Source organism: Paramisgurnus dabryanus, chromosome 4 (genome assembly GCF_030506205.2).
Source record: "Paramisgurnus dabryanus chromosome 4, PD_genome_1.1, whole genome shotgun sequence".
NCBI lineage: Eukaryota > Metazoa > Chordata > Actinopteri > Cypriniformes > Cobitidae > Paramisgurnus > Paramisgurnus dabryanus.
Window position 1 is genome coordinate 21,550,877 of NC_133340.1, and position 26,154 is coordinate 21,577,030.

The following is a 26,154-nucleotide window of genomic DNA, read 5'->3' on the forward strand; positions in this document are numbered from 1 at the left end:
TTGTGAATATGCTGTATCTTATTATTATTATCTCAGAAACAGCAGACACCAAACTGATCACACATCTGTGTTAAACTCAAGTAGTCTACACACACACACACACACACACAATTATTAAAGAAGGAAGTGGTCATTAGGCTCGGTTTGTACAGTGTGTACAAGAGTCCAGATCATCACAGATCTCAAAGGATCTCTATAAATACTTTATCTTTTAATTTATCTTTCAGTTTGACTATTTAAAAGATTTGTAATACTACTAAAAAGTCAAAAAAAATCACATATAATTCACATATAACTGATTTCACATATAACAGCTTTCTCCCAATATATTAATATACAGCCTATTATGATAATGCTATGCAAATAATATGTGAAGAATTAGCTTTCAATAAATATTTTGAAAATGCGTTAATAAATCCAACAACCCCTGTGACCCGGCTACACGTCCATAAGAGGTTTCTATGTTAATAAACCATTGCCTCTTTGTTTCTACATTTAAAAGACAAAGCTGCCAATTCTGGTTATACTTTCGTTCTTTTAATAATTTCTTTATTTTATTTTATTTATAATCACTCTGGGTTATCTGATTTAACTATTTGGCTTGTGTTTTGTTTTCGTGCACATCACGCATTTTGCACATATTTGTTCTGCACCTTGTTACTTCTGACCTTATTTTATAAAAAAAAAAATATTATAAATGTAAATTCTGATATAATTTAAGTCTGTACATTTTGGATTGCTGTTCGTTGCATTGATATTGCGCTTTTTGCGTTCTGGTCATGATGCTGGCGCATGCAATTTAGGTGAACGCGCTAGCTGCTCTGCGTCTCATATTTAGGAGTTCATCAAACTAAACATAAAAAAGGGTGGTTATCGTGTCATAAGTGAAACTACAGAACCTAATTTATGCCTGACACGACTGTCTTTCTTGTGATTTTAATATTATGGTCGGTGTTCACTTTCAAATGAAGCAAAGAGATTCCTGAAATAAATAATATCATCAGGTGTTTCTGTATATAAAGTGAATACAGAGATGATCAAAGTCAAAGTAAGCAAGCAGGTATTTCTGTGCTAATAGTAATGCGTCGTGTCTATAAAATCATTAATTTCAGTGTTTTTCTTGTTATAAATTAACATTTAATGAATTGTATATAAAGCTTAGTTATTATCATTTACAATAACAAATTATATGTCATTTATCGTTTTTTTGTTCACGACTGTTTTGACGTGCTAAATCGTAAAATTAAATAAAAACACTGAATTGTAGCTGGGGTTTCCAGGGCTGGATCACATTTGTAATATTTTTTAGGCTTAATTATCAAATTTTTTGTTATATCTTTGTGTGATGTTCTGTAGATTGTGGCTTTAAAATTTTATTGAGGATCATTTAACAAATGTTTATGTTGCCTTTCATTTTACCTTTAAAAAAAGATATAAATGCATTGTCAGTTATGTCTTCGTTCATCACTTGAAAGACAGTTTTGGTCACTTTATCAGAAAGTTGTTTCAGTGTGCTGCTTGTGACAGAAAATAAAAGTTGCATATGTACCTGGCCCCCTCCCAACCCATGCACACACACATAGATGATTCGACTATCGGTCGACTATAGAAAGATTCGAAAATTCTGATTCTAATATGTAAATCCTTAGTCGATGACACCCCTAGACCACAGTGTGTGCTGTCTGATGCTTAGCTTTGAATGTACTTTGGATAAAAGCTTCTGCCAAATGCATAAATGTAAACGTAAATCTTTGAGCTAATAAAATATTCAGTGCAACGATACTATAAAATACTTGGGTTGCCTTGCTATGGTACGTTCAGCTGAGCGCACCACTCTCTGCAGAGCCTTACGGTCCTGCATGGTGGTGTTTCCATACCAACAGGTGATGCACCCAGTCAGGATACTCTCAATGGTGCCGTAGTAAAAGCTTTGCAGTACTGTTTTGGAAGCCTAAATCAAAAAGTTCAAGATCCACCTGCAAAGGGCGTCATTCAGCCCCATGCTCTTGAGCTTTGCGATGAGGGTGGAGGGAAGGATAGTATTAAATGCCGAACTATATCAACAAATAATAGTCTCACATAGTTCAACACTTTCCCCTTGCTCTTGTCCAGATGTGATGGCACAGTATGTTGTATGTGCGCAATGGCATCCTCAGTTAATCTATTTGCCCGGTACACAAATTGTAGGGGGTCCAGTGTGTTGGCCAGTGAGGAGCAGATATGGGCCTTGACCAGCTTCTCAAAACACTTCATCACCACAGAGGTGAGTGCAACTTGGCGATAGTCATTATGACAAACTGGTCTAGGCTTCTTGGGTATGGGGATGATGGTAGACCTTTTAAATCATGTGGGGATGATAGATTGTGCCAGGGACAGATTAAATATAGCCATGAACACTGGTGCCAATTGATTGGCGCAGACCTTGAGAACCCGCCTATCTATCTCATCTGGTACTGCAGCCTTCCTGCTGTTCACTTGCTTAAAAGTCCTCCTGACATCATGTTCAGAGAGAACGAGTGGTCCTTCGATCCCTCCTAATCCACCACTCTCCTTCCCTCATACTATGGGCACTTGGTCACAACAGGTATCGAAACGTGCAAAAAAAGTATCAAGGTTATTTTCCAACTCCTTACTTGCTCCTACCGAGGAGGGGGGGGGGATTTGTAGTCACTCATGGTTTTTAGCCCCTGCCACACGCCTTTAAGGTCTCCTTGCTGAAATTTGAACTCCACCTTCTCTCCATATTCCCTCTTGGCATCCTTTACTGCTTTTTTGATATTGTATGCTGCTGCTTTGTATATTGCCAGTCTCCAGTCCTAATTTATATGCAGCCGTACGTTGTTTCAGGGCGTTTTGAGTATTTTTATTTATCATGGTTTCTGATATTCATATATTTTAACAGTCCTTTTAAGTACATGCATATCTATTCTGTAATTGTGGAAATGACACCGATGACATTTTCAGTAAACACATCAATGTTGGTATTAATATCGACAGTGCAATTTTTGAATGCAACCCAAAGTGATTCATGTAGTGCCACTTGCATGCTGTCCTCTGATTGGTCTGTCCACCGAAGCACCTCTCTCATCATCTGGGGTTTCCTTCATAATTTATTGACATATGATGGCCAGAGAAAGATAGCAGCATGATCACTTTTCCCCACAGGAGCAAGAGACAGGGCTTTGTATCCACTCTTAAACGGAGTATAACAATGATCCAGTATTTTTGATTGGTCGGACAGTCAATATGTGGATTAAAGTATTGCATCACTTTCTTTAGATTTACTTTGTTGAAATCACCCGCAACCACTAGCGCGGCTTGGGGATCGCTCACCTGATAGCTGCTCAATTCATCATGGAGCACCGTGAGAGCTGTTTTTGTACTCACCTGTGGTGGAATGTACACTGCTACGATTATCACAGATGGTAGATGGTTCGATTGGAAGATACTGTAGTGAGGCCGGCATTTTATTGCCAGGAATTCCATCATTCCAGGAGAGCAGAAGCACCGCAGCACGTTAATGTTTCCGCTTTTACACAAGCCCTCATTCACCATGAAGGCTACGCCACCTCTGATCCCCTTCTTGGGCTCCTCGAAAGTTCTGTCAGAACGATAAACAGAGAGGTTCTCCATCAGTTTCAGGTATATATTATCATTATTGTTTTAAAAAAAGAAACATCTTAGATTTTTGTTGTTTTAGCTTATTGTAATGCTTGTTTTGTAAAATTTTGTATAATTTGAAGTCATCTTGAGGCCCCCTTGTGGGTCCCGGCCCCCTGGTTGGGTGAGCCTTGGTCAGACACTATGCTGTGCGTTTTAATTAATTATTCACATAAATGGTAAAGTGTAGCACATTTTAATGGTGCACAGAGTACTGTATATGCATGCATTAGATAAAACACACAAATGGTTTGATCACTATTGTTTTGTTTACAAATCAAACACAGTTTTAAACTGTATAAATATTAAAACTAGACAATCCTGAATTAATTGAACACATGCGTGCTTGCTTTCTTTAACCATTCATTACTTTACAGATATATGAACAATTCTCAATCTGAGCTTCAATAAAGAAAATACAATTCCCATACCTGGCAAAATCACGCCAAACACAGTAAATACATCATGGAAACTGACACAAGTGACAGTACAGGGATGATGAAAAAAACTTTAATCAACAGTTAGACTGAGATTCTTTCTTTATTGTCTTCAGAAGAGGACATCTGTTTCCACGGATAGTACTTAAGATGTGATACACATAACCAGATACAGATAATACAGTTACAGTATTATTGTTGTGATGCTAGGTCATTGCAAAGCTTAAGCTAATATCCTTGGCGGCAACTGTCCTCTCTTGGCACTAAACACATCTTGAACTCTTTTGAGGAGACTGAAGTCATTCGATTAGAATTAGAAATAATCCTTGATATCATATCCAGTTGCTGCCCACATATGCAAGGGGCCGCGGTTTAAGACTTTGGCATAGCAATGTACAAAGCCACTTCCCACATAGCAATTTTTCTCTGGACCATTTCTGGCCCACACAACCAGCTTTTGCTTGGCCCACATACCACATACTATATTAAATCGTTTTTTTTTTTTTTTAGTGTTTGTATGTCTAAACATGTGACACCATAAATATATGAATCATGAAGACATATTATATTTAAATACTAATATAATTTTAATTAAAATTTGCTTCACGAAATGTTTAACAATATTACAAATAAGTACATGCATTTATTTTATACGATTTTGCACCATTTTGATTAGGTTTCAACATGTTAATGAAAGAGACAAACGTAATACTACCATAAAAAATGAAGATGATGAATCACATCATTTTGATTTTACTCACAAACTGTTTATAAAGAAAAGACTAAAGTTTGCAAACACTTATGATAAATCAATGATACATTTTTAGTCATTATCAATAATTTGATCCAACTTTAACTTTTTACAGTGTATATTATTAAAATTTATATACCATTTAAGTATGCTGTCTTGATAATCCCATAAAAATTCTTGGTACTGTGCAAGCACTTGAATAAGTTTTACTAATATACATCTTATACTGTATTGTGTAATATAATATACATTGTATAAAAAAACTATACTCTTAATATTTTATGTTATATTAATTCCTATCTACTGTCTATATACGACTAGAATGTATTTATTGTACATTTTCTGCTCTGCAACAATGCAACAATATTTTTGTTTTTTCAAAAGTGCTATAGAAATACATTTGAATTAAAGTAATTCTAACACATTTTTGTTGTAAAGTGCATGATCCCCACCTCTCTGCTGCCCTCTTGTTACTCCTAACTAGGTTAGGAGACCTCTCCAGCTCTCTTAAATAATATAGCAGCTGAGACCTATCTTTACACTTAGCAGGCTTTATAAATCACACTTATTATTATATTCTTAAGTCTAGGAATAAGAGTAAAATGACGTCATTCTTTCTAAAATTTTGACACACTTAAGACTAACATTTTACTCTGAGCAGCTTTATACATCCGGGCCATGATGTGTAGTGTGTATATATATATATATATATATATATATATATATATATATCAGTACTATGGCGTCTGTTTAACATCAGCAGCATTTAAAATGAATGTCAAACATGTGCTTTGCTTTTATGTGCCTCATGCTAATATTATTTATTATCGAAATGGAACAGCTCTTGACAATGATTCAGCCGACTTACAAATGAGGCAACTCCTGGAAGCAATCAAATCAACAATATGCACTTATTCGATGTGGATGAGAACAGAGGTGTGACTACTAAGATGAATACATGCAACAGTGCCGGCGCAAGGTGATCACATGAATTTATATAATTCTCCCAGCAAGAAAATAAATATAGCTTTGGTACGTTCCTTAAGTTTGAACTCATTATAAAAAACATCTCTGTAATACAACCACAAAAACTGCAGCTATAATGAGCAACGTATAGTGCTCTGAACAATCTTACTAAATACAACAAGATAGTGGCAGTTGCTGTAGTTTGTTTCTTTCTTTTAAATCCATTTTTGAATGTCCACGGTGAAATTAGTTAATGCAATATACAAATTATGTAATGTTCATAGCCTTCGTGTTTGCTTTCCATAGTCACTTATTGGGAGCAGTATGCTAGCTGGAGCCATTTACTTCCAGTCTTTGTGCTAAGCTAGGCTAGCGGTGGGTGCGTCAGACAGAGTTACGGCACGCACGGAGATGAAAAAGGTGTGTATTCTGTTATCTAACTCTGGGGGATACAGTGAATAAGCTAAATTCCCAAAATGTCAGTGTGTTCCTTTAATGGGGATCTGAGGGGCGGGATATTGCCGGTGCGCCGGCCCTGACATGCAAGTCAAAGCTTCATGTGAAATGTCACAAATGTGAAAATAAAGGTGATTGGTGAAAATAACATTGAATCTCTCTTACCTGAGAATTCAGAGGTCCATTTATCAGCATCGATATTCAAACTCCAGATCGAAGCTTCTGGTAAACCCTAAAACACACACAAATCAATGACATCACATTAATAAACACAACTGATGTAAATTACGTGTCAATCACCACAATCTGCAAATATAATTTAGTACTAAATGGTTATCATATAGTATCATACAGCACAGTTCTGGGTAATTGTTAATATCAGTAAATATAACGTAATTCAAATATACTTCAACACGAACCACTGTAATTCACATCTGTACAACGGTCACAGTAAGTGTTTAATATGAGCTTTATATTGAGTCAGTGATTACTTCAGAAAATATCGCTGGGATGATAAATTGTTGTCTACCGTGTTTATAATGTTATATATCAGTGTTGTTCTGATGTTTACGCTAAAAGCAGCTGAAACACGCGACATTAAACTGATATAAACACACAGGTTTGAGTCTCACCTCTGAATCTTTCCTCTGGTTTCTACTAAGTTCTACTTTCATTTTATTCGGCAGCATTTGGTTCGGTGTCAACTTCCGGCTCACAGTCTCACTTCTCGAGATACTTGAACCACCCTGCAGGCGCGCCCATCAGTCCGTGATGTCTGGGGTGTGCACACCAAAACTTTTAATGAACACGCCTGGAGGACGCCAAATGCCAGCTGTTTTTTTTTCAGCTGAGCGCTTTGGTAGCTGTGATTCAGCTGTGAGCCAGTTGGTTGCTATGGCAATGTCCCGCCCCTCTTCCACTGTGATTGGACAGCCGTTTGAGAACTGACTTTGACGAGCGGAGCTTTTGCTGCGTTCCAGGCAACCTGTAACCCGTAAATCACGACTTCAAAACCACGACTCACGACTCTGAACTGGGAGTACATCGATCTAGTACGAGTTCACGGGTGGGAAGTCACGGGTTTGACTGCCGTTCCAGTGCACTTTCACAGGTAGAAGGTTGTAAAAACACGGGTTACAGGCTGCCTGGAACGCATACTCCCAGTTCAGAGTCCTAAGTCGTGGTTTTTAAGTCGTAATTCACGTGCTCAAAAACCTGCTTGGAACGCAGCAGTTTTACACAAAGTTGAATCTGCGCTCTGCGCCGAGCGCGGAAAAATCGCTGAGCGCCGTTTACAGCTCGAAAGAAACGATAGCTGCTTATTTGAAAAACGCCGAGCTTCCATTGAAAACAATTTAAAACATACTTCCCTTGTGAAAATTAACCATGGTTTTATTGTGGTAAAAGTGTAGTAACCATGTATTGATTACTATCAGCAAAACACTAACCGGTTTAACTATGGTTCTGTTATTTTGTGGTTAACATGGTTTAACTACAGTAATGTTTTTGTTTTTTGTTTTAACTGTAGTAAAACCATGGTAAATTTTCATAAGGAAGGGTGAGGGTGTATAAAAGGGTACACGCCCCCTTTGCAACATTTACAGTACATGTACATTAAAAATAGGAGAAATTAAGAAAAGTAGTGGATCCACCACTGCAAACAAAGTTTAGAACAAACAACAAGAAAACAAAAACAGAAACAAACATTGTGGTGACAAAAATGCTCCACAGCTTTCTGTTCTTGGAAGAGGTCAAATAAATGAAGAAAAGACGATGGTGTGTGTGCAAATGCTGTTGATTGCCTTTGTGTATTTGTTTAAAGTGTAGTGTCCTGTCTCAACATTTTCACGCGCATGCGCTGTCGTACGCGGACTGTCCGCGCGGGCAGCACGCGGACGGTGCGCGCGGACGGCCGCGGACCTTAACGAAAATGACGTCATGCGGCGCCCATATTTTCGACTTTACTTGGTTTTACATTGCGAAGCTAAATTAATAGATTTTATTCGCTTACTTTATATTGTTTAAACTATATGCACCAACCTATTTTTAAAACAATTCTGTTTAATTTTATATATACTTACCTAAATGGTACATTTGTTGCGGAACTTCACCCGGCAATGGGCAAGGCTACTGTACGCAATAAAAAAAAGACACATCTATATTTAAACAAAAACATAATAAAATCAACAACAGTAGCTGTAAGGAAAAAGATGTGTTAAAATTCAGTCAACATTAATGAACAGTAGCAGAATGGATTATTTTGGATAAAGTGTTTAATCTTAAAAAGTTGCATTTTGTAAATTATAAAATAAATCACATTGATGATGAATGTATTAAATTATAAGTTAACGTGAAAGCATACGTCACATTACTGATAAATATATATAGAAATTGAGCTCAACGGCAAAGAAATGAATAAGGAAATGCCCTTCATCCAATAAAGTTTAGAGCTTCTATTTGTGGATTTGGGCTCCATGTGAAGAAAGATCAAAGTTCATAAAAAACACGCCTTTCCATTCTTGGCATGTGTGAAAGATGCTTATGACACTGGAGATCTCTGTCACAGCTGCACGGCTCAACATCAAAAACACGCGCAAACACACACACAAACACGCGCGCGCGCGCTCGAATGATTATGACATCATGTGATAAAGCCTTTCTGTTTAGCTTATTATCCACTATATCAAGTAACATATTTATTTACAAATACATGAATTTGGTTAAAGTAACAACTGTTAAGTGATATGTTGTCTTCTGACTTGAACCGTCTCAGAACATTTCCTGGAAGATCACATTCAAGATTTTATCATCAGGAAACTATTTGACCGATTAAGAATCTGACACCATAGACATCCAAATAAGAGAGTTGGAACAACAAGAAAGAGCTGAATATAAAACAGAGGTGCCTATTAATACTCATATATTTCATTGCATTCACGTGCTCATTTCTGAAACATTTACTCATATTTGCTGTCATTTTACAGTGAACAATACATGTTTGAATACATCAGTTGTTTGTGTGCTCTTGTGTTTTATAACAGTGTATATTGCGAGGAGGCCTGGAAATGGCAGAAATTCACTTGGGGGACTCAAGTAGTTTGAAGGACGTAATATTAGCTGACTTCTTAGATGGGTTTAAAATAACTAATATAATATTACAATGTTTTATATTCCTTGCTCCTATGTTTTCTTGAGTATTTTCATGTGACACAAGTCACGTATAACATAAAATGTTTCATCAGGTTAAAGAAAACTTGTAGAGTGTGAAAATTTGGATATTTACATAAAATCTGAAAATGAAATTGATATATCAGCCATACAGCGCCACTATGACTGTGAAGTTTTATGTGACAAGCTTGATGATGCATTATAAATTAATAGTTGCAATAAAAATACGCATAATAATAATTTAAATGCTTTTAAGTTGTTTAAATATAATTCCTTTTCAATTCCACCATTACAAAAATTCTAACCAGTTTGAGGTGGAACTCATTACAAAAATTCTAACCAGTTTGAGGTGGAACTCAGATCTTCCTCGAAATTCACTCCCTTAACTTCGTCCTCCATGCCCCCCCCCCCCCCCCATTTCCACCCCTGAGTATGATAGAGTTCATGTTAGACTGTGACTAGAAAAAAACACAACGGCTTAATTCAGGATAAAATAATGTTTAAAATAATCTTTAAAATGTGTGAATAGACACTGACATACCTGTATATCTAAAATTAAGTAAAACGCATTAAAACTGAATGCATATATGCTGAGTGATTAGGTAAATCTTCTCAGAATCTTGACCTTGACCTTAACTAACCTTAACTAATTACACCAACAGTATTACATTTAAAAAAACCCTTAATGCATAAGTTGATTCAAATAGTTGTCATAGATTTAAACAAATATTAAATTCTTGATTGAACAAACCGATCCATTAAGCATTAGCCTATACAATGCTTGTGAATGTTTATAAGCGTTATTTAATATTTACAATAATTATGACATAAGAATTGAATCATGAAGATGGAAATAAATGATGTCCATAACAAATACAGATCTATAAATGGGAAATGGCAAGTGTCGCCACCCTTTACAGTGAATTCACATGACCAAATAGAGCCGGTGGATTCTGCTGAGTACACAGGATTATCTCTATAAAAGAAAAAAGTTTCCCACTTCAACAAGACCTCATACAGAACCATCCACGGTAAGATAATTTACTATACCTTTAACTGTTACATGTATTATTCATTTAATTGCAGTATTCTTTGTCATATACTGTACTGTATTACATTATAATACTGAATGGCCGTATAGGTTACTACACTATACATGATGAAGAAGGTTAAAATTTTAAATGCAATAGATATAATCCCCAGAGTTAAATGAACACTGCTGGGTGTATATATGACTCCATCTTACAGAGTTTTAAAAAGTTACACAGAAGCAAGGTCAAAAGCTGCTATCTTTCACTTTTGCATATCTATCATCTCTGTTTGAAACCTAAAATTACAACTTGCTTCCAGAGTTACATGGATGATTTAGTAGACTTATCTTCTTTCTGACGTGATGTAATCAAAAGTCAAATGGATATTTACCACAAGAATTATCACAATAAATCTCAAGTTTGTGTTTTAGATTAATTTGAAGTCACCATTATGGTGATTAGTGTTTCCTTTAGTTAGGCATTTGTCCCTTGACTAGTGACGGCGAAGTGAAGCTTTCTTGAAACAGTGAAGCTTTCAACCCAATTGTAAAGAAAAAGATTAATTACAAGCAGCTTTTCAAATCAGAGCTTGATGAGGACCTCTGCTGGTGAAAGAGCTTTATTACAGAATGTTTCACAACCAAACAATGTATTAATTTTAGAAGCAAGAATTAATGCGTTGACAAATTAAGGATAGATGAATAAATAAATGAATCAGTTGGCTGTGGAACATAATGTGTGATACAGTGCTTTCACCAGTAGAGGTTCTTATTGAGCTCTGGTTTGAAAAGCTTTGAGTAATAAACCTTTTTCCTATACAATTGGGTTTAAAGCTTAACTTCGCCATAGCTTTAATGCTTTAGGGCTTTTTTGCTTAAGAGAGACTTCATGACTCCTGATACAAATCTCATTGAGTTTGAGATCATTGAATCAGAATACTTAACAACTAGTGTATCAACAGTTTAAGACTTCATCTATATCATCTTCCTTTGCTCTAACAGATCCATTTTATTAACATAATGAACAATAAAGACTCTTTATTTAAGACCCAAGTAACCAACTAAAGGAAACACTAATCAGCACAATGGTGACTCACTTTATTAACCAGATTTACAGCTGTTGTATTGAAGTTAAACATCATCCATGTAACTCTACAAGCAAGTTGTAATTTTAGGTTTCAAACAGAGATGATGATAGAGAGGTAAAAGTGAAAGATTGCAGCCTTTAACTCTGCTTTAGTGTTACTTTTTTAAACTCTGTAAGATGGAGTCATATATACAGCCAGCAGTGTTCATTTTACTCTGTGGATTTCATCTATTGCATTTAATATTTTAACTTTCTTTTTCATCAAAATAAAAAATTAGAGACAGGGACACTTTTTCAAAATTTAGTTGATTTGACACGGAATGACCAGCAGGTGTTCACCATTAATGTTTTAATCATAACTTTATTATCTCATTAACTTTAACACTTTGTAGAGTGGGACCATATAAACTCCCAGCAGTGTTAATTTACTGGGAGTTTCACTGTGTATGCCCTTTACTTACAACATACTATACTGCACTGTATTGTACTATACTATAGTGTACTGTACTGTATAACACTACATCGTACTATACTATACTAAACAACATTATACTATACTGTATATGTATATAATGCGCTATTATATACCGCACTGTACTGCACTATTCTATACTGTATATATACGCTATACCAGTGGTCACCAATACTGGTCCTGGAGGGCCGGTGTCTCTGCAGGGTTTAGCTCCAACCCTAATCAAACACATCTGAAGCAGCAAATTAAGGTGCTTCAGGTGTGTTTGATTACGGTTGGAGCTAAACTTTGCAGAGACACCGGCCCTCTAGGACCAGGATTGGTGACCACTGCACTATACTATACCGCACTATGCTATACTATATATATGCGCTAGACAATACTGCACTGTCCTATACTATACTAAAAAAGATGTGAATGTATATAATACAGTAAAGGGTAATTATAACAGAAATTTTTACAGCTATCTTCTATTTGTTCAGGGAATCAGACCCTGGTCATCATTTCTCTGAACTGAGGCTTTGAAAAAGGTACAACAAAAGTTTGTTTGTTGTTTGTGTGATTTAATGAATAAACATGCATGTAGAGTTCAGACTAAGTAGAAACCCTGGCACTGATTTAATGTGATTTAGAAATCAAACATCTGAACACAACTGACTGAACGCTCCTGTAAACATCCCTACTGTGCGCTACAAATCCTTGAAATTATCATTTGAGCCTTCATACAGTACAAATCTTTGTAATGCAAGATAAACATGGCTACTTAGAGGATCCTTGACCTGTCTGATATGTTTTGCTCACTTCCTACACATTTAATTTGTGTTATTTAATGTTATTTGTGTTAATTTTAAAATGTGAAAAACGGTCATGGTAAAGAATGTGAATGTGTGTTTCTGAATGTAAGTTTTATTGAAATTCAAAGAACAGATTCATTAAGACCATACTGATTTTATATTTCTCTTATCCTTTAGCACAAGTCATCATGGGAGACGGTGAGATGGAGTGTTTTGGCCCGGCGGCCATTTTCCTCCGCAAGCCAGAGAGAGAGAGAATCGAGGCTCAGAATGCTCCATTTGATGCCAAAACAGCCTTCTATGTATCTGATGTAGAAGAGATGTACCTGAAGGGTACTCTTGTTAGCAAAGAGGGTGGCAAAGCTACGGTAAAAACTCATAGTGGGAAGGTACGTTCAAAACTATAAACTGTGATGTTGAGAAACTATTTACTGTTATTAATATCTTGAGTCATGCTTAACTGATCCTGATAAATGCAGTTGTTTATTGTCAGACCGTCACCGTCAAAGACGATCAAATCTTTCCCATGAATCCACCCAAGTTTGACAAAATTGAGGACATGGCCATGATGACCCACCTCAATGAGGCTACTGTGCTGTATAATCTCAAAGAGCGTTACGCAGCATGGATGATTTATGTAAGTCTAACCACATCACTTTTAATACCTGCGATGAGGTTGATGTTGAACACACGTCTCTGTTTCAGACCTACTCTGGTTTGTTCTGCGTCACTGTGAATCCATACAAATGGCTGCCGGTGTACGATGCAGTTGTTGTGTCCGGTTACAGGGGCAAGAAAAGAGTTGAAGCCCCACCCCACATCTTCTCCATCTCTGATAACGCCTACCAGTTCATGCTCACCGGTCAGACACTCTTTAAAAAGTTTTTAAACAAATAACTAAACGTGTTTTTCAAATGAACACAAAACTAAAACGAACCATTTTTTTACGTTCTAGTCATATGTGCGATTTCTCAGTGTACATTAATTCTAAATATAACCTGTTGTAACGCGTAAGATCTCATCGTAATGTAATAACATGCTCTGTTACTTAACAACTTTTAACATGTTTTCTTAGATCGTGAGAACCAGTCTATCCTAATTACGTAAGTTTAGAAATCTTTTCTAAGATTCCTTTATAATTCGTGACAACAAATATTTCTAATGTACTTTGTATGAACTTTATACTATTGTAGTTCGAATGTAAAGTGTCTTACATTTCCGTTTTTACACTACAGCGGAGAATCCGGTGCAGGAAAGACCGTCAACACCAAACGTGTCATCCAGTACTTTGCGACAATCGCTGTGGCTGGACCGAAGAAGGCAGAACATGTCCCGGGAAAAATGCAGGTTAGCAAACACACAATACTGTAAAAAAAAATACCAGTTTAGTGACACAACTGTTCTACATGATAAAATTACTTGTATATGCCACAGGGTTCGCTGGAGGATCAAATCATCGCAGCCAACCCCCTGCTGGAGGCTTATGGTAATGCCAAGACTATAAGGAACGACAACTCGTCTCGTTTTGTAAGTTAAAGTCTGATGAAATGCATTATCATTGGTGTTATACCTTACACTAAGATGGCAGACCTTCAAAGATGTCCTTAATAATTTATTTTTAGGGTAAATTCATCAGGATTCACTTTGGGTCCACTGGGAAACTGGCGTCAGCTGATATTGAAACTTGTAAGTAGCATCGTTTTAAAACATAAACGTATTTTATCGTTAAACAAGCATGAATATTAATCATCTGAAGCCAATGTTCTCCTGTAAAGATCTGCTGGAAAAGTCAAGAGTAACATTCCAGCTGTCTGCTGAGAGAAGCTACCACATCTTCTACCAGCTCATGACTGGACACAAACCAGAACTGATCGGTGAGGAATCTACATTAGCATGTAATTTATAAAAGACAATGTCTAAGAGCAATGCTAATATAGTGCACATAAATGGCTTACAGAGGCGCTGCTCATCACCACCAACCCTTATGACTATCCAATGATCAGCCAGGGAGAAATCACTGTCAAGAGTATTGATGATGTGGAAGAGTTCATTGCCACAGATGTACGTGGTAGAAGACAACATTATTATAAATTTGCATGAGTAAAAATAATGCTACTGCATGAGATGATGTAGTATAAAAACACATCACTTGGCTCTTATCTGTTGTCTCCAAAAAAAAAAAATAGACTGCTATTGACATTCTGGGCTTTACTGCTGAGGAGAAAATGAGCATCTACAAGCTGACAGGTGCTGTGATGCATCATGGCAGCATGAAGTTCAAGCAGAAGCAGAGAGAGGAGCAGGCTGAACCTGATGGCACTGAGGGTGAGAGATGAACTATCTGAAGAGAGATGATACTCGTATCACCGTACAAACATTAATTTTCTGACCATTATCTGGAATACTCTCCCCATTTAGTGGCTGATAAAATCGGCTACCTCATGGGCCTGAACTCTGCAGACATGCTGAAAGCTCTGTGTTACCCCAGAGTGAAGGTCGGAAATGAGTTTGTGACCAAAGGCCAAACTGTACCACAGGTGATGATGAGTAACACAATCAATGTCTACTAATCAGACAAAAATTTTAAATCATCTAAGATCAAATTCATGACCTCTGTACACTCTCTCACAGGTGAATAACTCAGTCAGCGCTCTCAGCAAGTCAGTCTATGAGAAAATGTTCTTGTGGATGGTCGTCCGTATCAATGAGATGTTGGACACAAAGCAGGCCAGACAGTTCTTCATTGGTGTTTTGGACATCGCTGGATTTGAGATATTTGATGTAAGCATGGGTTGCTAATAAGTTTCTAAGATTAAAAACATAAATGTAAAGATATAAGAGTGAGAATTTGTTTGTGTTGAAATGTTAGTACAACAGCTTGGAACAGCTCTGCATCAACTTCACCAACGAGAAACTGCAACAGTTTTTCAATCATCACATGTTTGTGCTGGAGCAAGAGGAGTACAAGAAAGAAGGCATTGAATGGGAGTTCATTGACTTTGGAATGGATTTAGCTGCCTGCATTGAGCTTATTGAGAAGGTAAAAATAAAGACTTGACAAAACAATGTTTATTTTATGTACTTGTGCTTAAGCTTGAGTATTTCTCCACTAGCCAATGGGCATCTTCTCCATCCTTGAAGAGGAGTGCATGTTCCCCAAAGCCACAGACGTGAGCTTCAAAAACAAGCTGTACGATCAGCATCTCGGCAAAAGCGGAGCTTTTCAGAAGCCCAAACCTGTCAAAGGCAAGGCAGAAGCTCACTTCTCTCTGGTGCACTACGCCGGCACTGTTGACTATAACATTACTGGCTGGTTGGACAAGAATAAGGATCCACTGAATGACTCTGTTGTGCAACTCTATCAGAAGTCATCCGTCAAGCTGCTGTCCCACCTGTATGCCGCTCATGCAGGCGCTGAAGGTAAGCATGACAGAACAAGTGATGACAACACAATATTGGTGACATTAATTATAAAATTAAATATTCATGAAATTGTATTGCCTTCACAAAAAACAGCTGAAGGTGGTGGTGGAAAAAAAGGAGGCAAGAAGAAGGGTGGTTCATTCCAGACTGTGTCTGCATTGTTTAGGGTAAGTTTTCTCAACAGCAGGTAAATGTTGTATTTTAAGTTAGATTACTGTCCAAGTCAACACACAACAATATTGATTCTACAGGAGAACTTGGGCAAGCTGATGACAAACCTGAGAAGCACTCACCCTCACTTTGTGCGCTGCCTGATTCCCAATGAGTCCAAGACTCCAGGTAAAGACTCTTGAGTCAAATGTGCAATGATTGTTTAAGTTACTTTGGGAACTCATGGTCATCTCTGTTTTAGGTCTGATGGAGAACCATCTGGTTATCCATCAGCTGAGGTGTAATGGTGTGCTGGAGGGTATTAGAATCTGCAGAAAGGGTTTTCCCAGCAGAATCCTCTATGGTGATTTCAAGCAGAGGTATTGTGTTTAAGTAATCACAGTGTAACACATTAATATAACTACAAATACAGTCAAGATCTATCACTTATGTTTCAAAACATTTGATTTTTAGATACAAAGTATTGAATGCTAGTGTCATCCCTGAGGGACAGTTCATTGACAACAAGAAAGCTTCAGAGAAACTCTTGGGCTCTATTGACGTCGACCACACTCAGTATAAGTTTGGACACACCAAAGTATGTGATAGAAGTTTATTTGAAATCTTGAAGTCATTGTAAGTGGACAGAGACAACAGGTTTGCTACCAGTTAAACTAAATCCTGTGGTGGGATTGCAGGTGTTCTTCAAAGCTGGTTTGCTGGGTACTCTTGAAGAGATGAGAGATGATAAACTAGCAACGCTGGTAACCATGACTCAGGCTTTGTGCCGTGGATTCTTAATGAGAAAGGAGTTTGTCAAGATGATGGAGAGGAGGTACAATGCACTTACAAAACTGACTAGTAAAAAGAAATGAATTGGTTTCAAAGAGTAATGTTAACTGATAATATTTCACACAGAGAATCGATTTTTGCCATCCAATACAACATCCGCGCATTCATGAATGTGAAACACTGGCCATGGATGAAGCTTTACTTCAAGATCAAACCTCTTCTGAAGAGTGCTGAGACAGAGAAAGAAATGGCAGCAATGAAGGAGAACTACGAGAAAATGAAGGAGGATCTAACCAAAGCACTAGCGAAAAAGAAGGAACTTGAGGAGAAAATGGTGTCCCTACTGCAAGAGAAAAACGATCTTCAACTGCAAGTAGCATCTGTGAGTGCTGCAGTGCTTATGCCCATATTTATAGATGTCAATAGGTTCAAGAAAATTTACCTTTTCCTTATTCCCATGAATAGGAAGCTGACAATCTAAGTGATGCTGAGGAGAGATGTGAAGGTCTTATCAAAAGCAAAATCCAGCTTGAGGCTAAACTCAAAGAGACAAACGAGAGACTGGAGGATGAGGAGGAGATCAATGCTGAACTGACTGCTAAGAAGAGGAAACTGGAAGATGAGTGCTCTGAACTAAAGAAAGATATTGATGACCTGGAGCTCACCTTGGCCAAAGTTGAAAAAGAGAAACATGCAACAGAAAATAAGGTTCTCATTTAATCACATCTTCTTAACACGGCTCATGTGTTTATAATTGAGAAGAAAACCACTGAATAATGTTTGCATTTAGGTGAAAAACCTGACTGAGGAGATGGCCTCTCAGGATGAGACCATTGCCAAGCTGACCAAAGAGAAGAAAGCCCTCCAAGAGGCACACCAACAAACCCTTGATGACCTTCAGGCAGAGGAAGACAAAGTCAACACTCTGACTAAAGCCAAGACAAAACTTGAGCAGCAAGTGGATGATGTAAGATTAAGAGATTAAGACCATAAATCAATGAAAGAAATTGATCTGATTGTAGGAGATTCTAATGTACTGGCTTTTGGGAACAGCTTGAGGGTTCACTGGAGCAAGAGAAGAAACTTCGTATGGACCTAGAGAGAGCCAAGAGAAAGCTTGAGGGTGATCTGAAACTGGCCCAGGAATCAATAATGGACCTGGAGAATGACAAACAACAATCAGATGAAAAGATCAAAAAGTGAGTTGAAGATTGAACATTTGTAAATTTAAACAATACACATTTTACAAAACCTTAATTTTGTTAAAACAGGAAGGACTTTGAGATAAGTCAACTGCTCAGCAAGATTGAAGATGAACAATCTTTGGGAGCACAGCTTCAGAAAAAGATCAAAGAACTTCAGGTAATGTCTTTCATATGTTAATCTTAAGAACATAACTGGGAAATTCACATTATCAGTATGATAAGCTAAGTAGACATTTTAAAATCAGGCCCGTATTGAGGAGCTGGAAGAGGAAATTGAGGCAGAGCGAGCTGCTCGTGCTAAAGTGGAGAAGCAGAGAGCTGATCTCTCCAGGGAACTTGAAGAGATCAGCGAGAGGCTGGAGGAAGCTGGTGGTGCCACTTCTGCACAGATTGAGATGAACAAGAAACGTGAAGCAGAATTTCAGAAGTTGCGTCGTGATCTGGAAGAGTCCACCTTGCAACATGAGGCTACAGCGGCCGCTCTCCGAAAGAAGCAGGCAGACAGCGTGGCCGAGCTCGGAGAACAGATCGACAACCTCCAACGTGTCAAGCAAAAGCTGGAGAAGGAGAAGAGTGAGTACAAGATGGAGATTGATGACTTATCAAGCAACATGGAGGCTGTGGCCAAATCAAAGGTAATCACAACTAGAGAATCATTAATTGAAAATGTACAATGAGACAACATGTGTAAAACATTGTATTTGGTTAGGCTAACTTAGAAAAGATGTGCCGCACTCTTGAAGACCAACTGAGTGAAATCAAGTGCAAGAATGATGAAAATGTTCGCCAGCTCAATGACACGAGTGGCCAAAAAGCAAGACTTGCAACTGAGAATGGTTAGTGCACAACAAAATTTTTTTTCTAAATAAAACGTTCAATACATTTAATAACACAAAGCGGATTAACAGGTGAACTGGCTCGCCAGCTGGAAGAGAAAGAAGCTCTTGTTTCTCAGCTGACCAGAGGAAAACAGGCATTCACTCAGCAGATTGAAGAACTCAAGAGACACATTGAGGAGGAACTGAAGGTAAATCACAACACATAGTGAAATGTATTTCCCTTTGAAGAAAACCAAGGAGACAGAGACTTCAATTGCAAATTAAACATGTACGATTTTAGGCCAAGAACGCCCTGGCCCATGCTGTCCAGTCTGCCCGCCATGATTGTGATCTGCTCAGAGAGCAGTATGAAGAGGAGCAAGAGGCAAAAGGTGAACTTCAGCGTGCAATGTCTAAGGCCAACAGTGAGGTGGCTCAGTGGAGAACCAAATACGAGACTGATGCTATCCAACGTACCGAGGAGCTTGAGGAAGCCAAGTATGCACAAATGCATAATTTAAGTAAATTAATTCACATCGGATAGACCAAGACATAACTTCATACAATTTTCCACAGGAAAAAGCTGGCCCAGCGTCTCCAGGATGCTGAAGAATCTATTGAGGCTGTAAACTCTAAGTGTGCTTCTCTGGAAAAGACCAAGCAGAGATTGCTGGGTGAAGTTGAGGACCTCATGATTGATGTGGAGAGAGCAAATGCATTGGCCGCCAACTTGGACAAGAAGCAGAGAAACTTTGACAAGGTATGGAAAACATGACATCAAAAAATCTAAACTTCATGAAATGCATGAACTTTAGTGATTACGTTTCTATTATTGTCAGGTCCTGGCTGAGTGGAAACAGAAGTATGAGGAAGGTCAGGCTGAGCTGGAAGGTGCTCAGAAAGAAGCTCGTTCCCTCAGCACTGAGCTCTTCAAGATGAAGAACTCTTATGAAGAAACTCTTGATCACCTGGAGACTCTGAAGAGGGAGAACAAGAATTTGCAACGTAAATGGCACTTTTATTTACACATCATTAAAAGAGAAACAATGAAACTATAACTTTTATAACTGTATTTTGCACCTTTAGAGGAGATTTCTGACCTTACTGAGCAGCTTGGAGAGACCGGAAAGAGCATTCATGAGTTAGAGAAAGCCAAGAAAACAGTGGAGGCTGAGAAATCAGAGATCCAGACTGCACTGGAAGAAGCCGAGGTAAATACACATTAAAACCATGCAAGAATATATTACTTACCCCATCTCACTCTTCTAGTATGTTAATAAAACTTCACTACTGTTTATCAGGGCACTCTGGAACATGAAGAAACCAAGATTGTTCGTATTCAGCTGGAGCTGACCCAGATCAAAAGTGAGATTGACAGAAAGATTGCTGAGAAAGATGAGGAGATTGAGCAGATCAAGAGAAACAGCCAACGAGTGATAGATTCCATGCAAAGCACTTTGGACTCTGAGGTCAGGAGCAGAAACGATGCCCTGAGGGTCAAGAAGAAGATGGAGGGAGATCTCAATGAGATGGAGATTCAGCTGAGCCATGCAAACCGCCAGGCTGCTGAGGCCCAGAAACAGCTCAGGAACGTCCAAGGCCAGCTCAAGGTACAGTTCTGTCAGTAAAATGTCTTCACAAAATGTTTATTTGTCTGAATTGGAATCAAAGCATGAATATTGACACCCTAAACCTGCCACAGGATGCCCAACTGCACCTTGATGAAGCCATCAGAGGACAGGAAGATATGAAGGAGCAGGTTGCCATGGTGGAGCGCAGGAATAACCTGATGCAAGCAGAGATTGAGGAGCTGAGAGTTGCACTGGAGCAAGCTGAGAGAGGCCGCAAAGTGGCCGAGCAGGAGCTTGTGGACGCCAGTGAGCGTGTGGGACTTCTGCACTCTCAGGTACAATAGTTGTACAATAACACTAAAATTGAGAATGTCTGTTTGAAAGTAAGAGTGAGATTTCTGACTAAAGCTGTTGATGTCTCACAGAATACAAGTCTTATTAACACCAAGAAGAAGCTTGAGACTGATCTGGTCCAGGTTCAAGGTGAGGTGGAGGATGCGGTCCAGGAGGCCAGAAATGCAGAGGAGAAAGCCAAGAAGGCCATCACTGATGTGAGTGTTTGCTACAGTCTACTTTTAATGTAGATCTTCTTCTAAAGAAGCACATGCACCATAATCATTTCCAACATAATGCTTTGATGTGTCTTTGTCCTAAATATTAGTTAATGATATTTGGCTCTCATCCCAGGCTGCCATGATGGCTGAGGAGCTGAAGAAGGAGCAAGACACCAGTTCTCACCTAGAGAGGATGAAGAAGAACATGGAGATTACGGTCAAAGACCTGCAACACCGTCTGGATGAGGCTGAGAGTCTGGCCATGAAAGGGGGAAAGAAACAGCTCCAGAAACTGGAGGCCAGGGTAGGTTACGTTCAGGTGCTCAGAAGAATTGATTCTCACAAGTCCTGACCATGGCAGAGATCATAAGCCATACTATAACATTAAGAAGTGACAAAAATAACCAGAGAGTTACCCACAGTGACTACAGACAAGTGAAGTGACAAAAAGAGTGAGAACTTCTAGTGATGTTGCACAATATATCAGCACTTGTGTCAAAAAAATGGAGCAAAACTTACTGTATCATGCTTCTTTACTGAAGGTGCGTGAGCTGGAGTCTGAAGTCGAGGCTGAACAGAGACGTAGTGCTGAAGCTGTTAAAGGAGTGCGCAAATACGAGAGGAGAGTGAAGGAACTGACCTACCAGGTACTTATTATCTATACAGCAGTAACAACAGATGAGTCAATCTACAATGCTGGATAGTAATTTAACCTCTTTCGCCTCTACAGACTGAAGAAGATAAGAAGAATGTGACCCGACTGCAGGATCTTGTGGACAAGCTGCAGCTGAAAGTCAAGGCCTACAAGCGTCAAGCTGAGGAAGCTGTGAGTGGTGGTTTTGTGTTTAAACATTGCGAGATCTTGCAGGGTTATCTTAAAAGTTCATGAATCAAAAGAGAAGATCCAAATTAACTAACAATATACATCTCAATTTACAGGAGGAGCAGGCCAACACTCACCTGTCCAGATACAGGAAGGTGCAGCACGAGATGGAGGAGGCTCAAGAACGCGCTGATATTGCAGAGTCCCAGGTCAACAAGCTGAGAGCCAAGAGCCGTGATATTGGGAAGGTGAGCGCCACCTGCTGGTACTGTAACCAAACTGCTACCTCAAAAAAAAATGCAGAATAAACACATACATGCATAAAGTTTGAGGCTACACAATTAAATTGAAAGTGGAAATAAATTCCTTTATTAATTTAGTAAAATGCACAATAGGATAAATTTACTAATGGTGTAAGATTGTGTAGCTCTGTATAAAGAATCATTTAGTAAATGTATGCATTTTGTCTTTTTTTAAGGGAAAAGAAATGGGAGAGGAGTAAAACCTGAAGCTTTGAAGAATCACAACAGAAATTAATCATAAAATATGAATTACTTGTAACTAATAAAAAGTTGTTGTGTTATACAATTGTGTTATTGTAGTTATTGTAAAACAATTGTAAAGTCAAAAACAAACCAAAAAACACCAGGTTCACATGAAAAATATGAATGTCTTTATCTCACCAATTCTCTTAAACATTTCCCAGAAATAATAAGCACAATGATACTGTCACGTTTACACTACATAAAGATGACAATCAACACGGGGATACAAAACACTGGAGACTTTATTCACACAGGATGGCAGAACACAGGTAACACAGGGTAACATTAACGAGAACGGACCATGATAGAACTAAAGCAGGATTTTAAAGGGACAATAGCATGAAAATGTTAGCATTGCCACTTTGTAGGTGTGAGCAAAAATTAGGACATTAAAATGTAGCTCTCTTTAAGATGTCATAACGAGATCTTATGATAATAATACCACCCCCTTAATCTGCACTATCCAACCACAGCACTGCCATTTAGTGCAGAGTTAAAGAGAGAGAGAGAAAAAAAATAATTGACAGCACAATTGAGTTTGAATTGCATCAAACCAACATCATTGTGATCAGTGTTTGCACTTCATCCGCTCATTTCCATTTTAAAGGACACACCCAAAACGACACACTTTTGCTCAAGCCTACAAAATGGCAATTTTAACATGTTATAATAAATTATCTAGGGGAATTTGAGCTAAAACTTCATATACGCACTCTGGGGACACCAAATATTTAATTTACATCTTAAAAAAAATCACATAATATGACCCCTTTAAGGACATCACAGAGACCCAACAGCAGACAGATACCCACACAATCGTCCCTGTGTATTCAACTGTCAATCATAATTCTGCAGCCAATCATATTCAAAATTCATCCCTCTATTCCAACATCTCCATACAACTGTGGCAACAAAAAGGCAAACTCCAGCACTAATATGTGGCACCGGACAACAGATGTTACAACAAACAGCTTCTTCATTGTTTACTTCCTGATCTTTACTGTCTGTATTCTGCAGGCTTTATACCACACACTGAAAGATGCAAGGAGTTAACAGAAACGTGTTAAAGAGGAGGGGATTCTGGGTGTTTTAATACAAGGTGATATTCTTACACTTCCTTGACATACACCACATCTAAGTGAGATTATCTACTGTAAAACCCTTATTTAAATGTGCTGGAAACTCAAAATGAAGATCTGCTATGTTGTGCACATCTGCATGTTTCTGACAGGTCAGTACTTTTTTCAGTTTTTAAGACTTTGGCTCTAGAGCGCAGTCCAACTTTTCAGTTTGCTCAGTGCCTCAAAAGTTTGTAAATTAGAATATTTCATTATTAATGCAGCATAGAGCTTTTCCATTCTCAGATAACAATAGACTCCGGGACGGATCCACCCTGGAGCCTGTTGCTATCTTTGGTGGGTTTTGAGTTAAATCAGTTGTGGGAGAAAATAAATGCACGGTATGACTTTTCTTTCTCTAGTAAATGGTGAAAATGCTATTCTTATAATCTCAGAAACAGCATCCAATAAGCTGATCACACATCTGCGATACACTTAAGTAGACTACACGCACACAATTGTAAAAAAAAAGAAATTAGTTTTTCAGTCTGTACAGATTTCACAGCATCACAGACTTCAAAGGGTTACTATTATGCCTTTTCACATGTAGTTATTGTGTAACATTGTTGCTTGAGCTTTAAAAAGAACTGAAATAGTACAAAAAAGTCCACCTCAAATCAAGAAAACACTAAGAACCACAATGACTGGCATGCCCAAAAAAGGGGTGTGAGGTCTGCTTGTTCTGCATCGGTAGTGTTGTTGTCACCATGCCAAAAATAGGCTGTTTTTAACTTTGTTCAGCCTCTCTAAGAAGGACAAGTATCGATGTTGTATTTAGCTGCGGGTTCAGTTTTTTTAACTGCTGGAACTTTTGTCAATAAAGATAAAGATAAACTCGTTGTAATATAAGATAAATAATGGTGCGTTTCTTCTCCCTGTGCCCTTAAAATCTCTTCAAACACTTTATTATCTGCTATAATCTAATTTGTGAATGTTAGAGCAAAATTTGTGAATGCTTTCTAACATCGTATTTGAAATGTAAGATTACAAAATTAAAAATATATGCCTATGTAAAAATACACCATGTTTACGTTGTGCTTGTGTAACTTTGAGTTTATAATAATGTTTGAAATAAGAAATGTGCTTGACAGAAAGAGAGAAGGAAAGACATAAATCTATTTAATTTTTTACCAGGGATTAGAGTTTCATCAACAGACCTTATTAAGCATGGATTCAGTGGAAACAATGTTATCATTTCATGTGGCCACAGCTGGGCTTCAACCAACATAAAGTACTTCTGCAGAGATCCGTGTAATAATAAAGATATTCGTGTATCATCTAATCGGTCACCTAACGGGAGATTCAGACTGACAGATTTTGGGACAGGAACGTTCACAGTGACCATCACTGATCTACAGGTGTCAGACTCTGGGGTTTACTGGTGTGGAGTGAGCAGATATGGTAGAGACACATATATAAAGGTCAATCTGAGAGTATTTAAAGGTAAAAATGACACAGTGTTTCTTTGAAAAAAAAATTTGTACTGTAAATTTACAACCACATTCTTTTATTTCCATATTAATGAATTAAAATGTTCTTTCAAACGTACACCTTTCAAGCCATTATACATACTTCAACTGTATTAGACACAACGCATCCATTTTCAACACCACAACCAGAAACTCCATTTTCCACATCAAGCAGAACCTCCAGATTCTCAACCCCTGACGACATCACAACCTCATCCTCACTGACGGGTAACATCTGTGTTTTCACAATCAAGATCTAAAGTAGATGCATTATTCACATTTGTTTTAAAATAATTTATACTGTGCTACAGAAGTCATTATACTCAATATACTGAATATTAACCTGTTGCTAATACTAAAAACTGGTGTAGAATTAACTCATTTAGCACATTTGCCACATTTACAGCAACACTTTTTTATTCCCCTATTTGTTCTGTTTTTTCACTTTTCTTCCAAACAACCAAGCCATTACACCAACCTACACCACATTAGACACAACTCAACCGCTTTCTACAGCAACATCACAACCAGAATCTCAATTTGCCACATCAAGCAGAACCTCCAAATACTCAACATCTAATGACATCACAACCTCATCCTCAATGACGGGTAACAACTGTGTTTTCTGTAAAAACAAAATCTAAAGTAGATTTTTTGTTCACATCTGTTTAAAAATAATTTGTTTTTTGCTGCTCATTATAAATTGAGTGGTGTTGAAGTATCTGATTTACATGCACATTTGCCACTTAGTTTGATGTCTTACAAAAAAGGATGTATGTAGATTTAACAGCAGCAAACTTTTTGTTTTCTTTCTCCAGAAGCTGTTAACATCTCACTTTATGCTATTGGTGGTCTGATCGCAGTC

General features: G+C 37.9%; 2 protein-coding genes across 3 annotated transcripts in view; one reads left to right on the forward strand and one right to left on the reverse strand.

The window, feature by feature from the left end:
• The window catches only part of LOC135760373 (putative adhesion G protein-coupled receptor E4P), a 76,037-nt gene extending 66,242 nt beyond the window's left edge, over positions 1–9,795 (reverse strand). For both annotated transcript variants that reach the window (XM_065274340.2, XM_065274342.2), the window contains exons 1-3: positions 6,903–9,795; positions 6,436–6,502; positions 3,388–3,601 (exon numbers count right to left, since the gene is read on the reverse strand). The gene's annotated coding sequence lies outside the window, so the exon portion shown is untranslated. The remainder of the gene's footprint in view (positions 1–3,387; positions 3,602–6,435; positions 6,503–6,902) is intronic.
• A 502-nt stretch (positions 9,796–10,297) lies between these two features.
• LOC135760372 (myosin heavy chain, fast skeletal muscle-like) lies at positions 10,298–22,745 on the forward strand. The gene is made up of 41 exons (XM_065274337.2): positions 10,298–10,469; positions 12,510–12,557; positions 12,999–13,210; positions 13,315–13,458; positions 13,527–13,683; positions 13,897–13,924; positions 14,057–14,168; positions 14,256–14,348; positions 14,444–14,507; positions 14,597–14,695; positions 14,779–14,882; positions 15,008–15,146; positions 15,240–15,358; positions 15,453–15,602; positions 15,691–15,861; positions 15,935–16,241; positions 16,338–16,411; positions 16,496–16,583; positions 16,657–16,774; positions 16,869–16,992; positions 17,093–17,229; positions 17,313–17,568; positions 17,652–17,894; positions 17,977–18,153; positions 18,240–18,385; positions 18,458–18,548; positions 18,637–19,026; positions 19,101–19,227; positions 19,300–19,418; positions 19,511–19,707; positions 19,786–19,969; positions 20,049–20,214; positions 20,296–20,420; positions 20,511–20,819; positions 20,912–21,115; positions 21,206–21,331; positions 21,468–21,638; positions 21,877–21,981; positions 22,065–22,160; positions 22,274–22,405; positions 22,636–22,745. The coding sequence occupies exons 3-41, from the start codon at positions 13,010–13,012 to the stop codon at positions 22,657–22,659; spliced, it is 5,817 nt and encodes a 1,938-aa protein (XP_065130409.1). The 5' UTR covers positions 10,298–10,469; positions 12,510–12,557; positions 12,999–13,009; the 3' UTR covers positions 22,660–22,745.
• The last annotated feature ends 3,409 nt before the right edge of the window (positions 22,746–26,154 follow it).